Here is an 18,854-nt window from a genome sequence, read left to right on the forward strand (position 1 = left end):
AACATTCAGTTTTCATGCAATATCAACATGCTTAATGGGGGAATTTTTGTCCACTTTCTGATTAATGTTCCAGTTTTCTTATCTTGTCACACTGTCTTTTTGTCCACGACGTATCACTACACTATTTGAAAGAGAGAGAGAGAGAGAGAGAGAGAGAGAGAGAGAGAGAGAGAGAGTGTGTCAAATGCTAAACACTAACGAAGAAAACACATGACTGAGTTACACACTAATAAGTAGTTGATTTATTGTTCCGCTGCTACAGAAATCAGAAGTGATCGGAGCTACTGCCAACCTATACAAACTATTTCTCTCTGTCATTTCTATGGTAGCAAATGATTTGTATGACACGCAAAGTTGCCAGCACTGAACAGCACAGTCTCCCTGCACTTTTCCTAACCAGAAGGCCACAAACATCCCGTTCCCACAATACCTGAAACTCTTGGCAACAAATACTGCAGCAGCCAAACAGCACCTGTACAACCCAATCTGAAAACGATAAACGAGGAGGGAGAAAGTATAAACGAATGATTTTAACCTGTGTATATTGCAACTGAGACTGGGACTTCCAAAAAAGGAATTTACTATGTAGGAAAGTGTAGTAATGAGGATGTACCAACACACGACTCCACTGTACATGGTATCTGTCTTTCCTCAAACTATCATGTCAATTAAAAATCCATTAAAGGAAAACATATTACTCTAAATTAGAAGTCAATAGGGAATCATATCACCACCTACTTAAGAAACAATATGGCAAAATGATCGTTTTCTTCTCTTTTCTTTTTTTTTAAATGCTATGCTGTCATAACCACACAAAAACATCAAGCACTAGTTACATTTTGGCAGAAGCAGAGAAATATTTGACTTCATTTTTTTTCTTTTGAAGGAAACACCTTCCCATTTACTAGAATTGTGGATCAGTTATTACAGAAACCATGAAAAACGGAAGTGGAGTCCACTACGTAACTTTTCCCAAATTTTTAACATAGTTTATTCACAAGATGCATATTTTTTCAGCTCCACAATACACAGGTAAACTTCTGAGTGTACATTCAAAAAACTGCACTTTAACTATTCCTGGTGTCAGCTTTTAACTGGAAGACCTGTACCTCCCACACTTCTCACTTGCATGTCAACTTTAAAATACTTTCTTAAGTGTTTGTCAGTAACTGCTTGTCAAAACATTTTGGGTATGGGACAGCCTGAATAAGGGGAGAATGGAATTCTCATTATTCAAAGTATGTTTCACAATTATTTATCATCTCTTTCAGATCACATAATGACTTCAATGACACTCTCTTGAAATACTCAGTTAGCACACTTTATGTGGGAGAACATACCATTTTCATTGCATTAACACAGCTCATCTGCCCAGAAATATCAGTTAGTAAATGCACTTACTAGTGCCTGTTAGTTGCTGCTTGTGACCTAATCATAGTGTTAACATCTACAGTGATAGCAGAAACCACATTTTAATGTTCCAGAGGGATGCAAGTTGTGAATTCATAAATTGCGATTTTAAACTGTGACAAATCACAACTAAAAATCACAGTTACCAGAAAATAAAATTCTCAGAAATACTGATATTGCAAAATCAAAGTTGAGCCCTTCCCTAAAAAGGTGATGTATCTTAAGCAGGGACCACATTACAAAGTCATTAGGACTTGCCTGTATATCTGAAGGGTATTGCCATGTAACTAAGATACAGACACTGTACCTCTGTTATAAAATGTTCAATTCCTCAAAACACTCCACTTTCGTTTGCATATTAGTAAGTGGCAAATCTGAAGCCATTCAGCTTAACCTTCCTCAAGGCACAATACACACATTTAATTTACATGGTGAACTGAACAGTTATTTATTATCTTGCAACAGGTATAGCATACCTGAGATTCATCCTTGGACTTTTTCTCTTTTTCATTATCCTTTTCCAAAATTTCGGCCATTCTTCTTGATGGGTCATCTTCATTGATATCAATATTAAAGAGATCCTGGATTGTTGACTGGAAACAAACAATTTCAATATATTACACACAATTAAAACGGGAAATACAATTAAAAATCAACTCATTTAGGAAACCATTCAAACTACACAGAGTGAAAGACAAATGAAATTAGTCACACATTAATATGTAATAATCAGCTGAATGACTAATACACTGTACATATTGGTCACCTACTTTTTTAAAATATGCTGTTGTGAAGTTTCCTCCTTCAATTGCAAGATCTCCCAACAATCGTTTCTGATTAGCCTTCTTCAGAATATTTTCTTCAACAGTCATTTCACTAACAAGCCTGGAAATTAGTAATTACAGTGGTTACTACTATCGAAACATGTAAATCAAAGAAAGAATCTGTAAAAACTAGATTTATATCTGCATCTACATATATACTATGCAAGCCACTGTACAATGCATGGCGGTGGGTATCCTGTAGCACCAATACTCATTTACCTTCCTATTCCACTTGAAAATAGAATGAGCGAAAAACAAGTCAGGAAGTTACCGTACGAGCCCTAATTCCTCATATCTTGGCTCCATTGTCCTTATACGAAATGTATGTTGCCAGCTGTAGAATCTTTCTGCAGTCAGCTCCAAATGCAGTTCTCTACATTATCTCTATAGTGTTCCTCAAGAAGTGTGTCACCTTCCCTCCAGGAGTTCCCATTTGAGCACCTCTGTAACACTTCTGTGGTTCAAATCTACCGGTAACAAATCTAGCAGCCCACCTCTTAATTGCTTCAACATCTTCCTTTAATCCAACTACTGAACACTCAAGCAGTACTCAAGAACTGACTAAGAGTCCTATATGCGATCTCCTCTGAAAATTCTCGCAATAAACTCAAGTCGACCACTCACCTTCCCTACCATAATCCTGACATACTTGTTTCATTTCATACTGCTATGCAATACTACACCCAGATATTTAAATGGCATGACTGTGTCAAACAGGACACTACTAACGCTGTATCCAAACATTATAGGTTTGCTTTTCTTACTCATCCACATTAGTTACATTTTTCCACATTAAAGTCAGCTGCCATTCATCACACCAACTAGAAATTTTGCATAAGTCAACTTGTATCCTCCTACAGTCATTCAGCTTCGACACCTTTCCATACAACACAATATCATCAGTAAACAACTGCAAACTGCTGCCCACCCTGTCTGCCAAATCATTTATGTGTACAGAAAATAACAGTGGTCCTATTACACTTCCTTGGGGCACTATTGACAATAATCTTGTCTCTCATGAACATTTGACATGAAAACAGCATACTGGGTTCTGTTACTAAAGAAGTCTTTGAGCCACTCACATACCTGGGAACCTATTCCATATGCTCGTACCTTCATTAACAGTCTGCAGTGGGCTACAGTGTCAAATGCTTTTCATAAATTTAGGAATATGGAGCCTCCCAATTGCCCCTCATAGACAGTTCACAGTGTATCATGAATGAAAAGGGAAAGTTGAGTTTCACATGAATGATGCTTTCTAAAACCGTGCTGATTCATGGACATCAGCTTTTCGGTCTCCAGGAAATTTATTATATTTGAACTCAGAATATTTTCAAGAATTCAGCAGCAAACTGATATTAAGAATATTGGTTTGTAATTTTGTCGGTCCATTCTTTTACCCTTTTTATACACAGGAGTCACCTGCGCTTTTTTTCAGTCACTTGGGACTTTGCCCTTGGAGAGAGAGATAAATTCAAAATAACTGCTAGCTAAGGGGCCAATGCCATAGAGAACTCTGTGTAAAATTGAACTGGGATTCCATCTGGACCTGGTGACTTCTTTGTTTTTGACTCTTTCAGTTGTTTCTCTACACCAGGGATGCTTCTTACTATGTTGTCCCCATAGAACTCTGTGCGATGGTCAAACGACAGTATAATAAATGAAAAGCACTAGTTTGATTTTGTTCTACAATATTACTTTTATTGTGTTAACTGGTTTTCAGCTTACGAAACCATCTTCAGACATTTACTGAGTATTGTTACCAAAGAAGTTACAATGTTTGCTAACAACATTGGAAGAGAAGTAACACATCTAAACTGAAGCAGAAACATACAGTTAAGTAACATTTTTGACAGTGTGGTAGTAATGCAATGAAAAAGTAAAAAATTGAACAGTAAATAAATAAAAATGGAGTAGACAGGAAAAACTTTAACACAAAATAGGAACAGCATGCCTTCATAACAGTTTCTATTAATAAACAAAACTAATAAAATAATATAAAATTAGTACTTGACAAGGCTACATCAGGAGGTATAAAACATGGAGAGTGATACACAAACCAATTAAAAGAAGAAACAATTATTAGTGTAACTACAGAATACATAAGATACTTAAGAAAATCAATAAGATAAACAGAAATAAATAATTGCAAGGAAATGGAGGCACTTGAGGGAACATACAGTAAATGCAATCTTTGAGAGAGTGGTGGTACTGCATTTTAGCATTAACATTATATTCAGAACAGCGGCTATATAACAGTTTGCATTAAATAAATGAACAAATAAAATATGAACAATATTTGATGAGACAACTAAAGAGGTGTTAAACATGGAGAGTAATACAAGTACCAGTTAAAAGAAAGCCTGAAACTACAGTCTATATGGAATACATAGGCAACTTCGATAAAACAAAAGAATTTAATGAATACAGGAAAATGGGAATATGTAGGAACAGACAGTGTGGGAAGTAGTAAATAACAGAGACGATTATATAAAGTTTAGGAAAGGGGAAGTGTTGAGCTGTGTGGGATCATTTAGGATTAGATCCGGACTGTGAGCAAGATGTTTTTCAATTTCCAGGGCTTCCAGCAGGTTGAATTTATGGCCTTTGTTTGCTAAGGGAGGTAAGAGGGTCACTCCAAAAGAAATGCACACTAGTTTTGTAAAAATACAGTTTTCATTCTGCATGTATGGAAGTTTTACAGTGTGTAGATACAACCTTCCCACTTGTTTTTAAACTTAATTCAACCTGTTCCTGTGAGTGGTGGCATCACAGCATGTCTTCAAGATGGCTGCTACACTTCACGTTCGTCAGAAGCAACGTGCTGTCATAGAATTCCTGTGCTGTGAAAACGAGACAGTGGGAAACGTCCACAAGAGGTTGAAAAAAGTGTATCGAGATGCTGCTGTCGATCGCAGTACAGTTAGTCTGTGGGCAAGCAGGTTACGTGATGAAAGCGGGCACGGCAATATTGAGGATTGTCCTCGCAGCGGCAGGCCACGTATTGCACACACTCCAGACAATGTGCCGAGTATTAACGAATTGGTGACTGCTGACAGATGCATCACAGTGAACAAACTGTCATGCTATGTTGGGATAGGGGAAGGAAGTGTTTGCAGAATACTGAAAGTGTTGGCGTTAAAAAAAGGTTTGTGCCAGGTAGGTTCCCAGGATGTTGACAGTGGCTCACAAAGAAACATGAAAAACAGTATGCAGCGCACTTTTGAAACAGTATGAGAATGGTGGAGATGAATTTCTTGGAAGAATTGTGACAGGTGATGAAACATGGCTCCATCATTATTCACCAGAGATTAAGAGGCAATCAATGGAGTGGCATCATGCAAATTCACCCAAGAAAAAAGAATTCAAAACCACACCTTCTGCTGGAAAAGTTATGGCTACAGTGTTTTTCGATTCCGAAGGACTCTTGCTTGTGGACATCATGCCAATTCTGATGCATATGTTACGACACTGAAGAAACTTCAAGCTTGACTCATCGTGTTCGACCACATCGGCAAATGCAGGATGTTTTGTTGTTGCACAACAATGCATGGCCACATGTCGGTCAAAAAACCATGGAAGCGATCACAAAACTCGGATGGACAACACTGAAACACCCGCCTTACAGTCCTGACCTGGATCCATGTGACTATCATCTCTTTGGGAAACTGAAAGACTCTCTTCGTGGAACAAGGTTTAAAGATGATGACTCCCTTGTGCATGTTGCCAAACAGTGGCTCCAACAGGTTGGTGCACAATTTTACCGAGTGGGTATACAGGCGCTGGTTCCAAGATGGCGTACGGCAGTTGAGAGAGATGGAAATTATGTGGAGAAATGAAAATTTTGTTCGTAAAGGATGTATCTACACACTGTAAAACTTTCAAACATGTAGAATAAAAGATGGATTTAAAAAAAATAGTGTGCATTTCTTTTGGAGTGACCCTCGTACATGGGGCACTGGCTGGTAGTTGTGACCCTCACACAGTACGTGCTCAGCAAATGAGGAGTCACAATTGTGTAACCTCCAGCTGCATTCATGTTCAGCCAGCCTAGTTGCTATGTCTCTGCCTGACTGACCGATGTAAAATTTGTCACAATCAGAACAGGTGATTTTATATACCCCACTGTTGGATAATAACTGGGTCTTATCTTTGCTATTAAAAACACACTGGACTGTCATGTTCTCGACATAGTAGGAAAGCCTATACTTGCAAGCTTTCAGTGCTTTGGCAACAATCTGTGATACCTCACCTAGAAATGGTAGTGTACACCATTTCTTGCAGACAATAGATGGGGAAGCAGGTGGGGCATAGAGGAGGGGTATAATTTTCCATTTTTGTTTCCTGTGCAGGATGTGGCCAATAAGAACTGGCTGTTGCCATTGGTTGTGGCAATAAATTTTACTGTATCTAACTCTGCTTCAAAATCATCCCTGGACATACGGGTAGATATGAGATGGTGTACTATTGACTGGAAAGCTGCATGTTTGTGAGCTATGGGGTGTTGTGAGCAAGAAGGTATTACTGTGCCTGTAGTTGTAGTTTTTCTATACATTTTGAAGGTGTGTGTGTGTGTGTGTATTGTCAATGGTGAGATTATGGATTTGTTGCTAATCTTAATTGTGAACTGAATATTTTTATGTTGACTGTTCAGGTTTTTCAAAAATGTATTGAGTTGTCTAGTAGTACCAGTCCACATACACAGGACATCATCTACATATCTAAACCAGTTTTTGATATTTGCACTGAAAGGTTCTGTTTTTGGAAAATTATGTTCAAAATGATCCATAATTATTTCAGCCAACAGTGGACTAAGAGGGGAACCATCATAGCCAAACAATCTAATTGTTTATAAAGAGCGACTTGGAAGTTTAAATAGCTCTGTGCCAGGCAAGTCTGGGTGGCCAGTCTCAAGTCATTCAATTCCACCGGATTGACATTAGACTTGTGCAACAGCTCTGTCAGAATATCAATGCATTCTACCAGTGGTATGTTAGGAAACAAACTGCAGGCATCAAAGGATACTAATTTATCACTGAGGAAGACAGATATACCTTTTAACTTATTTACTAGGTCCACAGATTTTGAAATACCATGCTTTGGTTTGAAATTAAGTCTTGCTCTTAATTAGGACATCCAGTTTACTAGCTAGTTTGTAAGATGGAGTAGTGAATGATAATACAACTGGACGAATAGAAACATCTTATTTATGCAGTTTAGGAAGCCCATACATTCTAGGTGGCAATGGGTTCATATTATTTAATAGTTTGGCTTCAAACTCAGGGAATATGCTTTTGCATGAACTGATTGCATATTTAACATCCTATTTGAATAATTTAGCAGAGTCTTTAGGAAGGACTTGGTAGCCTGTGGTATTCATGAAATCACATTTGTTCATGAAATCACATTTGTTCAAAAGTACAATACTGCTGCCTTTATTAGATTTTGTGGCATTGATATCTTGGTGTTACAATTCCTGTTTTAATGACTCGAGGGCGTGAAAGTCAACAGACCGTGAGATGTTTCAAATTTGGTTTCATTCTTTAGTGCATTGGCAACTAAATATTTTGCAGTGGTGTCTTTCGTTAGAGCATATTCAATACCTACTTTCATAACATCCGGTTGTTTTTCTGATGGAGGGTTGGGAGAAGCATATTTAAAAGCTTTCTCAAGCACTTTTTGTTCATCTGGAGACAGAACCAAGTTCAATTAGCAAACAAAGGCCATAAAGTCAACCTGCTGGAAGCCCTGGAAATTAAAAAAACATCTTGCTCACAGTCCGGATCTAATCCTAAATGACCCCACACAGCTCAACACTTCCCCTCTCCTGAACTTTATATAATCATCTCCGTTATTCACTACTTCCCACACTGTCTGTTCCTACATATTCCCATTTTCCTGTATTCATTAAGTTCTTTTGCTTTATTGAAGTTGTCTATGTATTCCATATACACTGTGGTTTCAGTAGTTAAGGCTTTCTTTAACTGGTACTTGCATTAATGTCCATGTTTAACACCTCTTTAGTTGTCTCATCAAATATTGTTCAATTTTACTTTGTTCATTTATTTAAAGCAAACTGTTACATAGCCACTATTTTGAATATAATGTTAATGCTAAAATGCAATACCACCACTCTCTCAAAGATTGCATTTACTGTATGTTCCCTCAAGCCTTCATTTCCCTGCATTTATTTATTTCTGTTTATCTTATTGACATTCTTAAGTTCCTTATGTATTCTGTAGTTACGTTGATAATTGTTTCTTCTTTTAATTGGTCTATGTATCACTCTTCATGTTTTATACCTCCTGATGTAGCCTTGCCAAGTACTAATCTTATTTTATTTTATTAGTTTTGTTTATTAATATTCCCCTACATCAATTCATTGTTTAAGTGAAATGCTAACAACTGCATATGTGCTCTTTCTACCTGAAACAAAGTTTAAACAGATTCCTAATCATCTTGACTGATTTGTTAACCTCTGTAGGCAAAATTTCTATGACAACATCATGATCATTAACATTCACCTCTACACTAACACCATTGATATCGTCCTGCCAGTTTTAACTAAGGTATTTCCACCAAGTGTGGCCCGCCGAACCAGCTGCTCAAGACAGTTTTCAGAGATGTGCTCAAAAGTACTTTGCAAGATTGTCTGTCTGTACCCCCTGCATTGAATTCACAGATGCCCCAGTCTTTGCTCAGTAGGTTAAAGCTACCTCCAACTACTATTGTATGATCTGGATATTTATGCATTACTGACCGTGGACTTGCTTTGAATGAATCTAGAACTGTCACAGCTGAGTCAGGTGGCTGGTAAAAGAATCCAACAAGTAGCTTGGTTTCATCTAGATCTGTTATACATGACAAGATAACTTCACAGTCACACATTTCAAACTTGATAGAGAGACAATTTTTGTCGACTGCAATAAACACTACTACTCCTACGGTATCTAATCTGTCTTTCCAATATACGTTCCTCTGCTTGCACCTTACACACTAAGCCAGCAGCCTTCACCACCTATAGCATCAGCCTGTATGAACTGAGGATGGCCTCAGGACCCACACAACATGCATAGTTGGTGCCGACATGAGTCACAACTTGCAGACAACTGCACCCTGCACACCCAATAGTTGCAGATAAGGCCACCTCCATATTTCGGATGAGTCCCACTGGCAGACATACCAAGTACACACTGGCTTTCTTTCCAGTCTTGAACAGTATCTAGCTAAGGGGCTCCACAATGCCCCTAATACTGGAGGTCCCGATCTCCTGCTCGTATGTGTCTTCTCAGACCCTGATGAAGGAGAGCCACCTATTAACTCACATGGCAAATAGGCAAGTCCAGATGGCCAGCATCCATATTGGCCCTCTGTCTCAAGCGACACGTACATGTTACCACCCACCACCCACTCTGCAGTGAAGGTGGATCAGCATAGACACGTAAACAAACACTCCCATTGTCATGGCACAACTGATTACCAATACTGAGTTTAATGTAACTAAGAGCTAGCTGTTAAGTTAACTGCATATTATGTTTGGCTCTGTGTGTGTGGGGGGGGGGGGGGGGGGGAGCGGGGGGGGGGTGAATGTGTCCACTTATGCAAGAAAAGGAGCTAGTGTTCGAAAGCTAGTGTGAATGCTGTTTTCTGTTAAGTGTTTCTGTGCTCCACGCACTGATTTGCTACAGGAGAGTGGTTGAGTTTCCCTTATTCATGTACTGCTCCATCCATGAGTTTCAATTATTGCTGTACATTTTTGTATTATTCTCACATGATTCTTCGTCACAAAGTACTGCTACTAAAGTATAATTCACCCCAGCATATAGAATCATGAGGAGTCTAATAACATGCAAATGACTTTAATTACAACAGCCATAATTAACACTCAAATTCTGATCACTGTCAAAGAAATCACTTCTAAACAACAATTCTCTTTCTAACTCAGCAAAGATTAGTGAACTTAACAGACTAGAACAATGCTGAACTTAAAATGCTAGAATAATAAGAAAACAAAATAATAAAAAGTGTCACATAAGTTTAAATGTTTTTCGAATGGAATACTGAATATTACGGTGCTTAAATTACCTGTAAATGTGTACATCTCTTGTCTGGCCAATTCTGTGACAGCGATCTTGTGCTTGGGCATCCATTGTTGGATTCCAGTCACTGTCGTAAAATATTACAGTATCTGCTCCAGTTAGGTTTACGCCAATACCACCAGAGCGAGTAGATAATATAAAGCAAAATATGCGCCTATCAGCATTGAAACGTTCCATCAAAAGCTGGAAAAAAAAAAAGAATATGTGAACAACAATTTTTTTAATGTTACTTTTGAAATAAACACAATAAATAATCATGGCTATACAAAAGAGTGAAACTAAAACACTGGGGTAAGCAAAGTTAAACTTTCAAGAGGATTGTCAGAAAAAGCTCAAACAGCATCTAGTACAACTTTTTCTGTCGTCAGTTTGGCATGGCATCTAAGAGCTGAACACTTGTGGTCAGCCAGAAAGTTTCAAACTTGTCATCATCATCATCAAGGGTGCATTTGCATGGCTAAAATGAACATTGCTGAGATCATACAATGTGCACTGACATGAGCAAATGTGAAAAATACTATCTGCTTTGTAAAAACAGGTGCTGAGTCTCCACACCTGTGTACTGCATGTGCTCAGCTGGTTACTTTTTACATTTAAAACTTGGAGATAGCTGTGTGATGGTGTGGGTCTCAGTTTCATGGCAGTCCATTGGTTCTATTGTTACTTTCCAAAGATTAATTATGGCTATGGATTATGCACAGGTTTCTAGCTACAAAAGTATAAATACTGTTAATTTAAGGCAGTGACATTCAAGGCGAGAGGGATGCAGCCTACTTATATAGGACTACTATACTTGCACCGGCGACACATTGCACTTGACAGTTCACGTTATGCCAAGTTAGATTGGCTATACTGCAATAGCAATGTTGCAACAGCAGCCTCTATACACATGCCAGATAATATGGATTTCCATTCCACCTTGTAAATGTAAGCTATTGAGCAATCATTTTTGAGTTGCTACCACAATGACAGCAAATAAACAATCGCATAATACTGTTGACATAACAAAGCACACATTTTCCATATCAGAGCAAAGAAATACAGGAAATAAGTATTTGATGATGACTGATATCTTGAAAACAATACGGTACATAGTTTACAAAATAAATAATAACAAAGACAGTAACTCCTCGCTCTAAGTTTCATTATGACAGTGATGCTATAAGTAACCTATATCCATAGCTTTTCACTCACCAATTTACAGCGACAATGGTGCAATTCTACCTAGCTCCCCATCGTCACTGTTGCCGGAATCAGCGCCAAAACCATATTCATCGTCATCATCACCAAGACAAATCATTAGCTGTTTATAGTCACTAATGATACCTTTCATTGTCTGTGCCGCCCGAATAAGTTTTTCAATGTGCTTGACTTTTTTCACCCATAAGACTACACCCACAGTCACAGGAGCCTCACCTATGTTACTGTAAAGGACTTGTTACTGTTCCTTATGTATGTCTTCACATCACTCCACACTAACTCGATGGGGTTGAAACTGCAGCGATACGGTGGCAGCCTTATTACAGTACGATACTGATCCACCGTGATTTCGTCTACTACATATGTAATTATCATAGGCTTATTTTCTTTAACAAGTGAACATAACAGAAGCTTTGTCATGCTCATATCTGTGGCAACATGTTGTGTGTGTAACCACTGCACCATTAACTTCTTTGCAGTTATCTGTGATTGAGGCTTTGTTCAGTATTACTGAAAGATATGGAGCATTGCCCATTAAAATTGTTGTGGGGACATAAAACGGTTTTAATAGGTGTGTCATCTATGTGTTTAAGGTAATCATCTGTCTTTTTGGACTGAAAAACTAAAAGTACATCAAGAACAAAACCACTGGAAGATCCTGCATGGATCACCATTAATCTTGCTCCTCTTCCTGTCGGCTGATGACCACTACTGATAGACTCGCATTCGGGAGAACGACAGTTCAATCCCGCTTCCGGCCATCCTGATTTAGGTTTTCCGTGATTTCCCTAAATCGCTCCAGGCAAATGCCAGGATAGTTCCTTTGAAAGGGCATGGCCGACTTCCTTCCCCGTCCTTCCCTAATCCGATGAGACTACTGACCACGCAGTTTGGTCTCGTCCCCCAAACAAACCAACCAACCACTACTGCTTGCAGTGTCATCCACCCAGCATTTACTGACAGCTTCCTTGGCATTAACCACGTTTCATTTAGCCATATAACAGAACGAATATCCTTGCTCAAAATTTTGAGCATGAATATGCTTCCAGCTGTAACAATATGTGCCTTTTCTAACAGGACTTTGCGTCCGTGTAGTGCTTTGTAATACAGGGTGTATACATAGCCAAGGGAAAAAAAATTCCCGGGTTTATCCCAGATTTCCGGGTTAAAAATACACTTTCCCCCGGGTGAAAATGCACTTTTTCCGTGTTAAGTGACAGTAGACTCTTCCTAGGCACTGTACAACTCATCAATCCTTTGAAAGTTTATGGTTTTATATACCGATGTAGAATTTCTCGACACTTTAAAAAAAAGAATTTTGGGGGGGGGGGGGGGTTGCGGGACATTTTGAAAGACGTTAGATGTGCAGCAAGATGTACGCTGCATATTTTCCAATTACGAAGGTATAAATTTGAATTCCGCCAAACAACGCATGTCACTTTCCGAAGCATTGAAATCAAGATTATGATGGGCTTTTGTAAGCCAGTCATAGCTCATGTCACGTGATCTCGCCAGCTGATGACAGCATAGGACACGTGATATAGTCAGCCAATAGCAAGATCACTCTTAAGTAGTGCGAACACACAAATAAGTAAAATTAATGGTTAAAATTAATATACGTAGCATTCACATATAATATTGGTCTCGAAGATTTATAAGCTGGAAGAAAAGTTAAGCTTCCACATATAATGTTGATCTTTCTTGCGTGTATTACACTTTAAGATACATCACACAAATGTGCCAATAAAATTTTTAATAACGACGTAAATGTCTGATCTTCTGGGCTTGAAATTCTTCTAAATCGTCGTCCTCAAAGAGTTTATTTTTAAATCATAGTCAAACGCTTTGTGATTTAAGAAATTCATCGTACATTCTTGCATATAGTTCATCTTGTGCAAAAGGAAATTTGCTTTGAATGTAACGCTTTTCAAACCACCATTCGCAATATTTTCCCGTGACCTGTTAGAAATAGGTTCGTTTCAGCAGTTGCAAGATAGCGCCAGATAAGAGGCGTCACCGCGCTTGCGCAGCTACAATGACGCAGGAACCCCATACATACATTGGTACGTGTAAAACATTAAAAGATCTTACATTATGTCATAAAAGAAACAAGACATCAGATGATACTTCAAAAGCGTTGGAATTTCGCGAACCATACTAAAATGCATGAATCGTCTTAAAATGCACACTCATATGTAAATTTTCTTGGAGTACCAGCACCGTATTATATCATGTTTGGTTCTTTATTATGGCATAATGCCATATGTGCACTTGAAATGCAGCGAACAGTTGAAACTAGCCAATAGTATGAAATTAAATACTTCGTTTCAAATAAATTGACTGCCTCAGCAGAACAGATTAATGAAAGTCAAATCTCTTTAGCAAACCAGCAAAAATAACTTCATTGTTCCGCCAGGTGATTAATGCTTGACTGTCAGAAAGGTGGAAATAATATCTGAAACTAATAACATATTTTGGCTTTCCGTAATTATGCAAACGTATTTTAATTTATTTGATATCTCCCAGCCACAAAAAACCGTTTTGTTATCATTTAATGTGAGAGCAACAAATGAAGAGGAAACAACATAATCACTGGACATAAAAATAGGTCACGTGAAGAAGACCCACCTCCCCACCACAACTAAGACTGCTCTGTGCTTCAGCCCCAGATTTACTATTATTTCTGAACCGGGGCAATATTAAAGTAGTGGCACCCAGCCACACTTCTGTAACCAGAAGTGGGAGAAGGTACTCATACGCAACTCAACTGCGCATGCGCAAGAGCACGCCCACAACTGCTCAAATGAATTTAATTCAAACAGTTGTCACGACACGCTCATCGGAGGCAATTTGTCGTTCTGAAGCATTGCAGTCTCCCTAAAGCCTTTGACACACTTTGCTGTCGGCAGACGGTTGTATGAGCACTGTTTTGTTGTTGTATATGGCGCACTTCCTTTGCAATTTAAGTTTTATTTTCTTTTTTTTTCCCCCCTCTTGTTCATGTTTTGTTGCTGCAGTATTATTCTGCAGTCGCGGGATACAGTAACATCCTTTGTTAGAGTATTGGTTCTTACCAGTCAAAATCACAAAAATTTAACTGAAAACTAAAACAAAGAAAAATTCCCAGAATTCTAAACAATTCCCGCGTTTTTCCCGGTTTTCTCCCGGATGGAAAAATTCCCGGGTCTTTCCCGGATCTCCCGGCTGTCCGGGGTTGTATACACCCTGTAATGGCGACCGTCTAGTGCTTTGTAATAGGAGTCCATACTTTCAACATAATTTTTAGTGACTTTTCCCATCCTTGAAAAGTTCATTTTCTTTTAATGACATCAGCAACTTTGCTATGGTAGGATACTCTTTCCTGCTGTAGTAAGCATAAGTACGTCTCTGAAGTGCATCAGTCTGGAAAGTTGGTGAGACTGCTTTTTCGTCTTTCCAGGAGTCGCTAAAAATACATTATCTGATCCAGAAGCCTTGGAATCATTACATATTGTCTAATCTCTCAACTTCTACAGTAACACTCGATTGTTTATTTCTGTTCTTGCACTAACTCCAAGAATTTTTGATGTGCATTCAATTAATAAATTGGCAGAAACTGATGGCTGTCCATTGATTAGCTAATGCACAATTTTGGTAAACATTTTTGGAATACAGTGATCAATTAATTGTTATATTTAGATTAAAGTTCAGTCTCGATCACGTTATGTCTGTTTTAATGAGTAACCGGTTTCGGTTTTTTCTATAAAACCATCATCAGACCTGTGAATAAATTTTAAGAAATACTAGATACCAATCTTTAAATGAATGAAAAAGTCTAATGATGTCAAAATTTTTAACAAAATAAAATAAGATTAGTTATACCCATTGGCTCCCTTGGGTTGGTAGGTGGAGCTCTCCTTGCTGCTGTGCAGTCAACTGATGGTTATGAGTGCTGAGCACGAGCTTAAATATGCAGAGGCTCCACCTACTTCCTGTCACACTACTTCATAACTGCCAATCAGCGTTCATAATATGACGCCATCGTCAAAGTATAAAAGTAGGAAATACACTAATAACATAAAATTGATTCATTTAAATATCTGATTAACAGATAGTAGTAACTAATCTTATTTTATTTTGTTAAAAATTTTGACATCATTAGACTTTTTCATTCATTTAAAGATTGGTATCTAGTATTTCTTAAAATTTATTCACAGGTCTGATGATGGTTTTATAGAAAAAACCGAAACCGGTTACTCATTAAAACAGACATAACGTGATCGAGACTGAACTTTAATCTAAATATAACAATTAATTGATCACTGTATTCCAAAAATGTTTACCAAAATTGTGCAAAGTTTGTCTAGTCAGGCAATTGGAAATTACAAAAGGTTTAGAAATATTAGAACCAAAATTATGAAACTTGGTATGAAAATTAAATTTAATAAAATTTGCCTCATGGAACGTATCATACCAAAATATGCTAAAATCAATATTCAATCCAAATCTAGTAATGTAACATATGTACAACAAAAGAGTAGTATTTTATGGATTAAATCTGAAATTAGAGAAGCTTTTAAGATAAAAGATTTTTTAAATGTCGAAATGTATAGTCTGCATTTATTGCTAAGTAATGAACTTGCACCTTTGATTTTTTCTATTTTACTAAGCAGCATTGATGAGAAAATAGACTTTTTACGGAAAGCGATTACCCAAAGACATCAGAGAAAAATTGATTTACTCATAGCTAAACAACAAAATAAGCTTTCAGGAAAGGTCAACCATATACATCAATTTTATCCAAGGACAATGAATCTTACAGATATTCAGTTCACAAATTCCGAAATGTCGCTACTTGACAAAGGCTTAAAATATAACTTAACTCCCCCACTAAATAATACCAACGTTAAACACATAATTGCTGATGTTATAGCAACAAGCAAAATATCGAAAATAAATAAACCTGAAGCATGTAAGATAGCCCTAAAAACGAAGGACTTAATTTTAAAAGAGAAAAATAAACTACATAGAAAAACTGAAGATAAAACACTTAAAAATATCAATAATAAACTACTAGCAGAGAAAGCAATTGTGGTAAAGGCCGATAAAGGAAATACCCTTGTAATTATTAAAGAAGACGATTATATATTTAAAACACTCTCATTTTTTAATGAAAATGGGATCGTTGAAGTAACTAAAGACCCCACTCCAAAGTTCCAATTAAAGATTAAGAAACTAGTCGATGAAAATAATCACCTCTTGACCCCTGAGGAAAAAAATATGAATCCCCAAATACCTAAATTAGATCACAGATTAAACTGCATAAAAAAGAGAAATCTATACGACCTATTGTCAACTACAGAAGTAGTCCTTCATATAAACTAAATATGAAACTTAATAATAAAATTTTGAAAGCATTCTATACATATGACAGCAACTTCAGTATCAAAAACAGTTATGAACTAACACAACAAATCCACAATATAGACATTCCAACTAGTGCAAATTTCGCCTCATTAGATATTAAAAATTTATATACAAATATACCAATTACTGAGACGATTAATATAATTAGGGATAACTTAATACAATACAAAAATATGACTAAAGACGAAATAATCGAACTTATAGAACTACTTGAATGCACTTTAGATTACAATTATTTCTCGTTTAATACTAAAATCTATTGTCAGAAAGATGGCTTAGCAATGGGAAATTCTTTGGCTGGGACAGTAGCAGACATTTTCGTAAACCACATTGAGACGCAATTCCTGAAAAATAACCCTGATATCGCAAATAAAATCATATATTACAAGCGATATGTAGACGATACATTATTACTTTATAATGGTTCAAAAGACGAAATTGAGAAATTTGCTATAAAATTAAACTCTATGCATCCGAAGTTACAATTTACAGTTGAGCATGAAAATCGAAAATCTATTAACTACCTAGATCTCACTATAACTAATAACAACGGGAAACATTTATTCACCATACACAGGAAACCTACAACCACTGATGTTATTATTAATGCTACATCATGTCATCCTGACAAGTATAAAAAAGCATTTTTTAAGTCTATGATACACCGAATACTAAAATTACCGCTAGAAGCTAATGAGATCAAAAAGGAAATGACCATCTTAAAACAAATTGCAAAAACCAACTCTTTCGACACACGACAGGTAGATATCATTTTTAATAAAGTACAACAATCACAAAGTACTCCACTAATAAGTAATCCAAAATATATGAAGATGACATATATGGGAAACATATCAGATAGAATCACTAACTTATTCAAAAATTCTGGAATAACAATAGCATTTACAACTGACAATACTTTACAACAAAAATTAAGACATACCGTAAATAAAGATAATGGAAAATCTACCAGATCAGGAGTGTACAAGATCCAATGTAGAGACTGTGAGAAAATATATATCGGCCAAACAGGTCGAAATTTTGCAGTAAGGTACAAAGAACATACGTCAGGTACCTCACGAACAAAGTCTGTTTTTGGTCATCATATAACATTCAATAATCATGCTGAGGGGACAGTACAACAGAATTTACAAGTTCTTCATTATGCAAATAAAGGCTTACTTATGAATATCCTAGAAGAAATCGAGATATATGCTCATTTGAAAACCAAATCATCAATGCTGCTCGATGAACAATTAGATTTTCGCGAAAAATATTATTACGACCTTTTTGACGAAATTTTATAATAAAAGCATCTACTCTTTTGTTTTTTAAAAATATAAGATTAGTTATACCCATGGCAAAAGCAATGTATGTAAAATATGCTGCATCAGCAGTCTCATCAGTTATTCAGATATACATAATGTGGAACGTACTATTGGCTGCTAACTTAATGCTATAAAGAACATTGCCATAAAAACTACAGTTAAAACAAGACGATTCTGCAGCATCCAACAAAGATGCAATTGTGATGTAGGCGACTTGGTATAATCGATATATACCACAACGCCAAGGATTTTACATCTTTGATGTAACTGGCACTGTAATAGTATTAAGGTTGTCCATAGAGGGCACAGCTATCACACATCGTAATTCACTGTTTTTATCCAAAATATAAATAAGTTGTAGACACAACTACTATTTGTTAATCAGATATTTAAATGAATCAATTTTATGTTATTAGTGTATTTCCTACTTTTATACTTTGACGATGGCGTCATATTATGAACGCTGATTGGCAGTTATGAAGTAGTGTGACAGGAAGTAGGCGGAGCCTCTGCATATTTAAGCTCGTGCTCAGCACTCATAACCATCAGTTGACTGCACAGCAGCAAGGAGAGCTCCACCTACCAAC

At 37.0% G+C, this 18,854-nt stretch overlaps 1 protein-coding gene across 3 annotated transcripts in view; it reads right to left on the bottom strand.

Moving 5' to 3' along the window:
- LOC126259706 (helicase domino) overlaps window positions 1–18,854 on the bottom strand; it is a 444,931-nt gene that overhangs the window by 209,160 nt on the left and 216,917 nt on the right. For all 3 annotated transcript variants that reach the window (XM_049956690.1, XM_049956698.1, XM_049956682.1), the window contains exons 26-28: window positions 10,320–10,516; window positions 2,181–2,295; window positions 1,887–2,003 (exon numbers count right to left, since the gene is read on the bottom strand). In XM_049956690.1, coding sequence (XP_049812647.1) covers window positions 1,887–2,003; window positions 2,181–2,295; window positions 10,320–10,516 — 429 coding nt within the window. The remainder of the gene's footprint in view (window positions 1–1,886; window positions 2,004–2,180; window positions 2,296–10,319; window positions 10,517–18,854) is intronic.

This window comes from Schistocerca nitens, chromosome 1 (assembly GCF_023898315.1).
Source record: "Schistocerca nitens isolate TAMUIC-IGC-003100 chromosome 1, iqSchNite1.1, whole genome shotgun sequence".
Lineage (NCBI taxonomy): Eukaryota > Metazoa > Arthropoda > Insecta > Orthoptera > Acrididae > Schistocerca > Schistocerca nitens.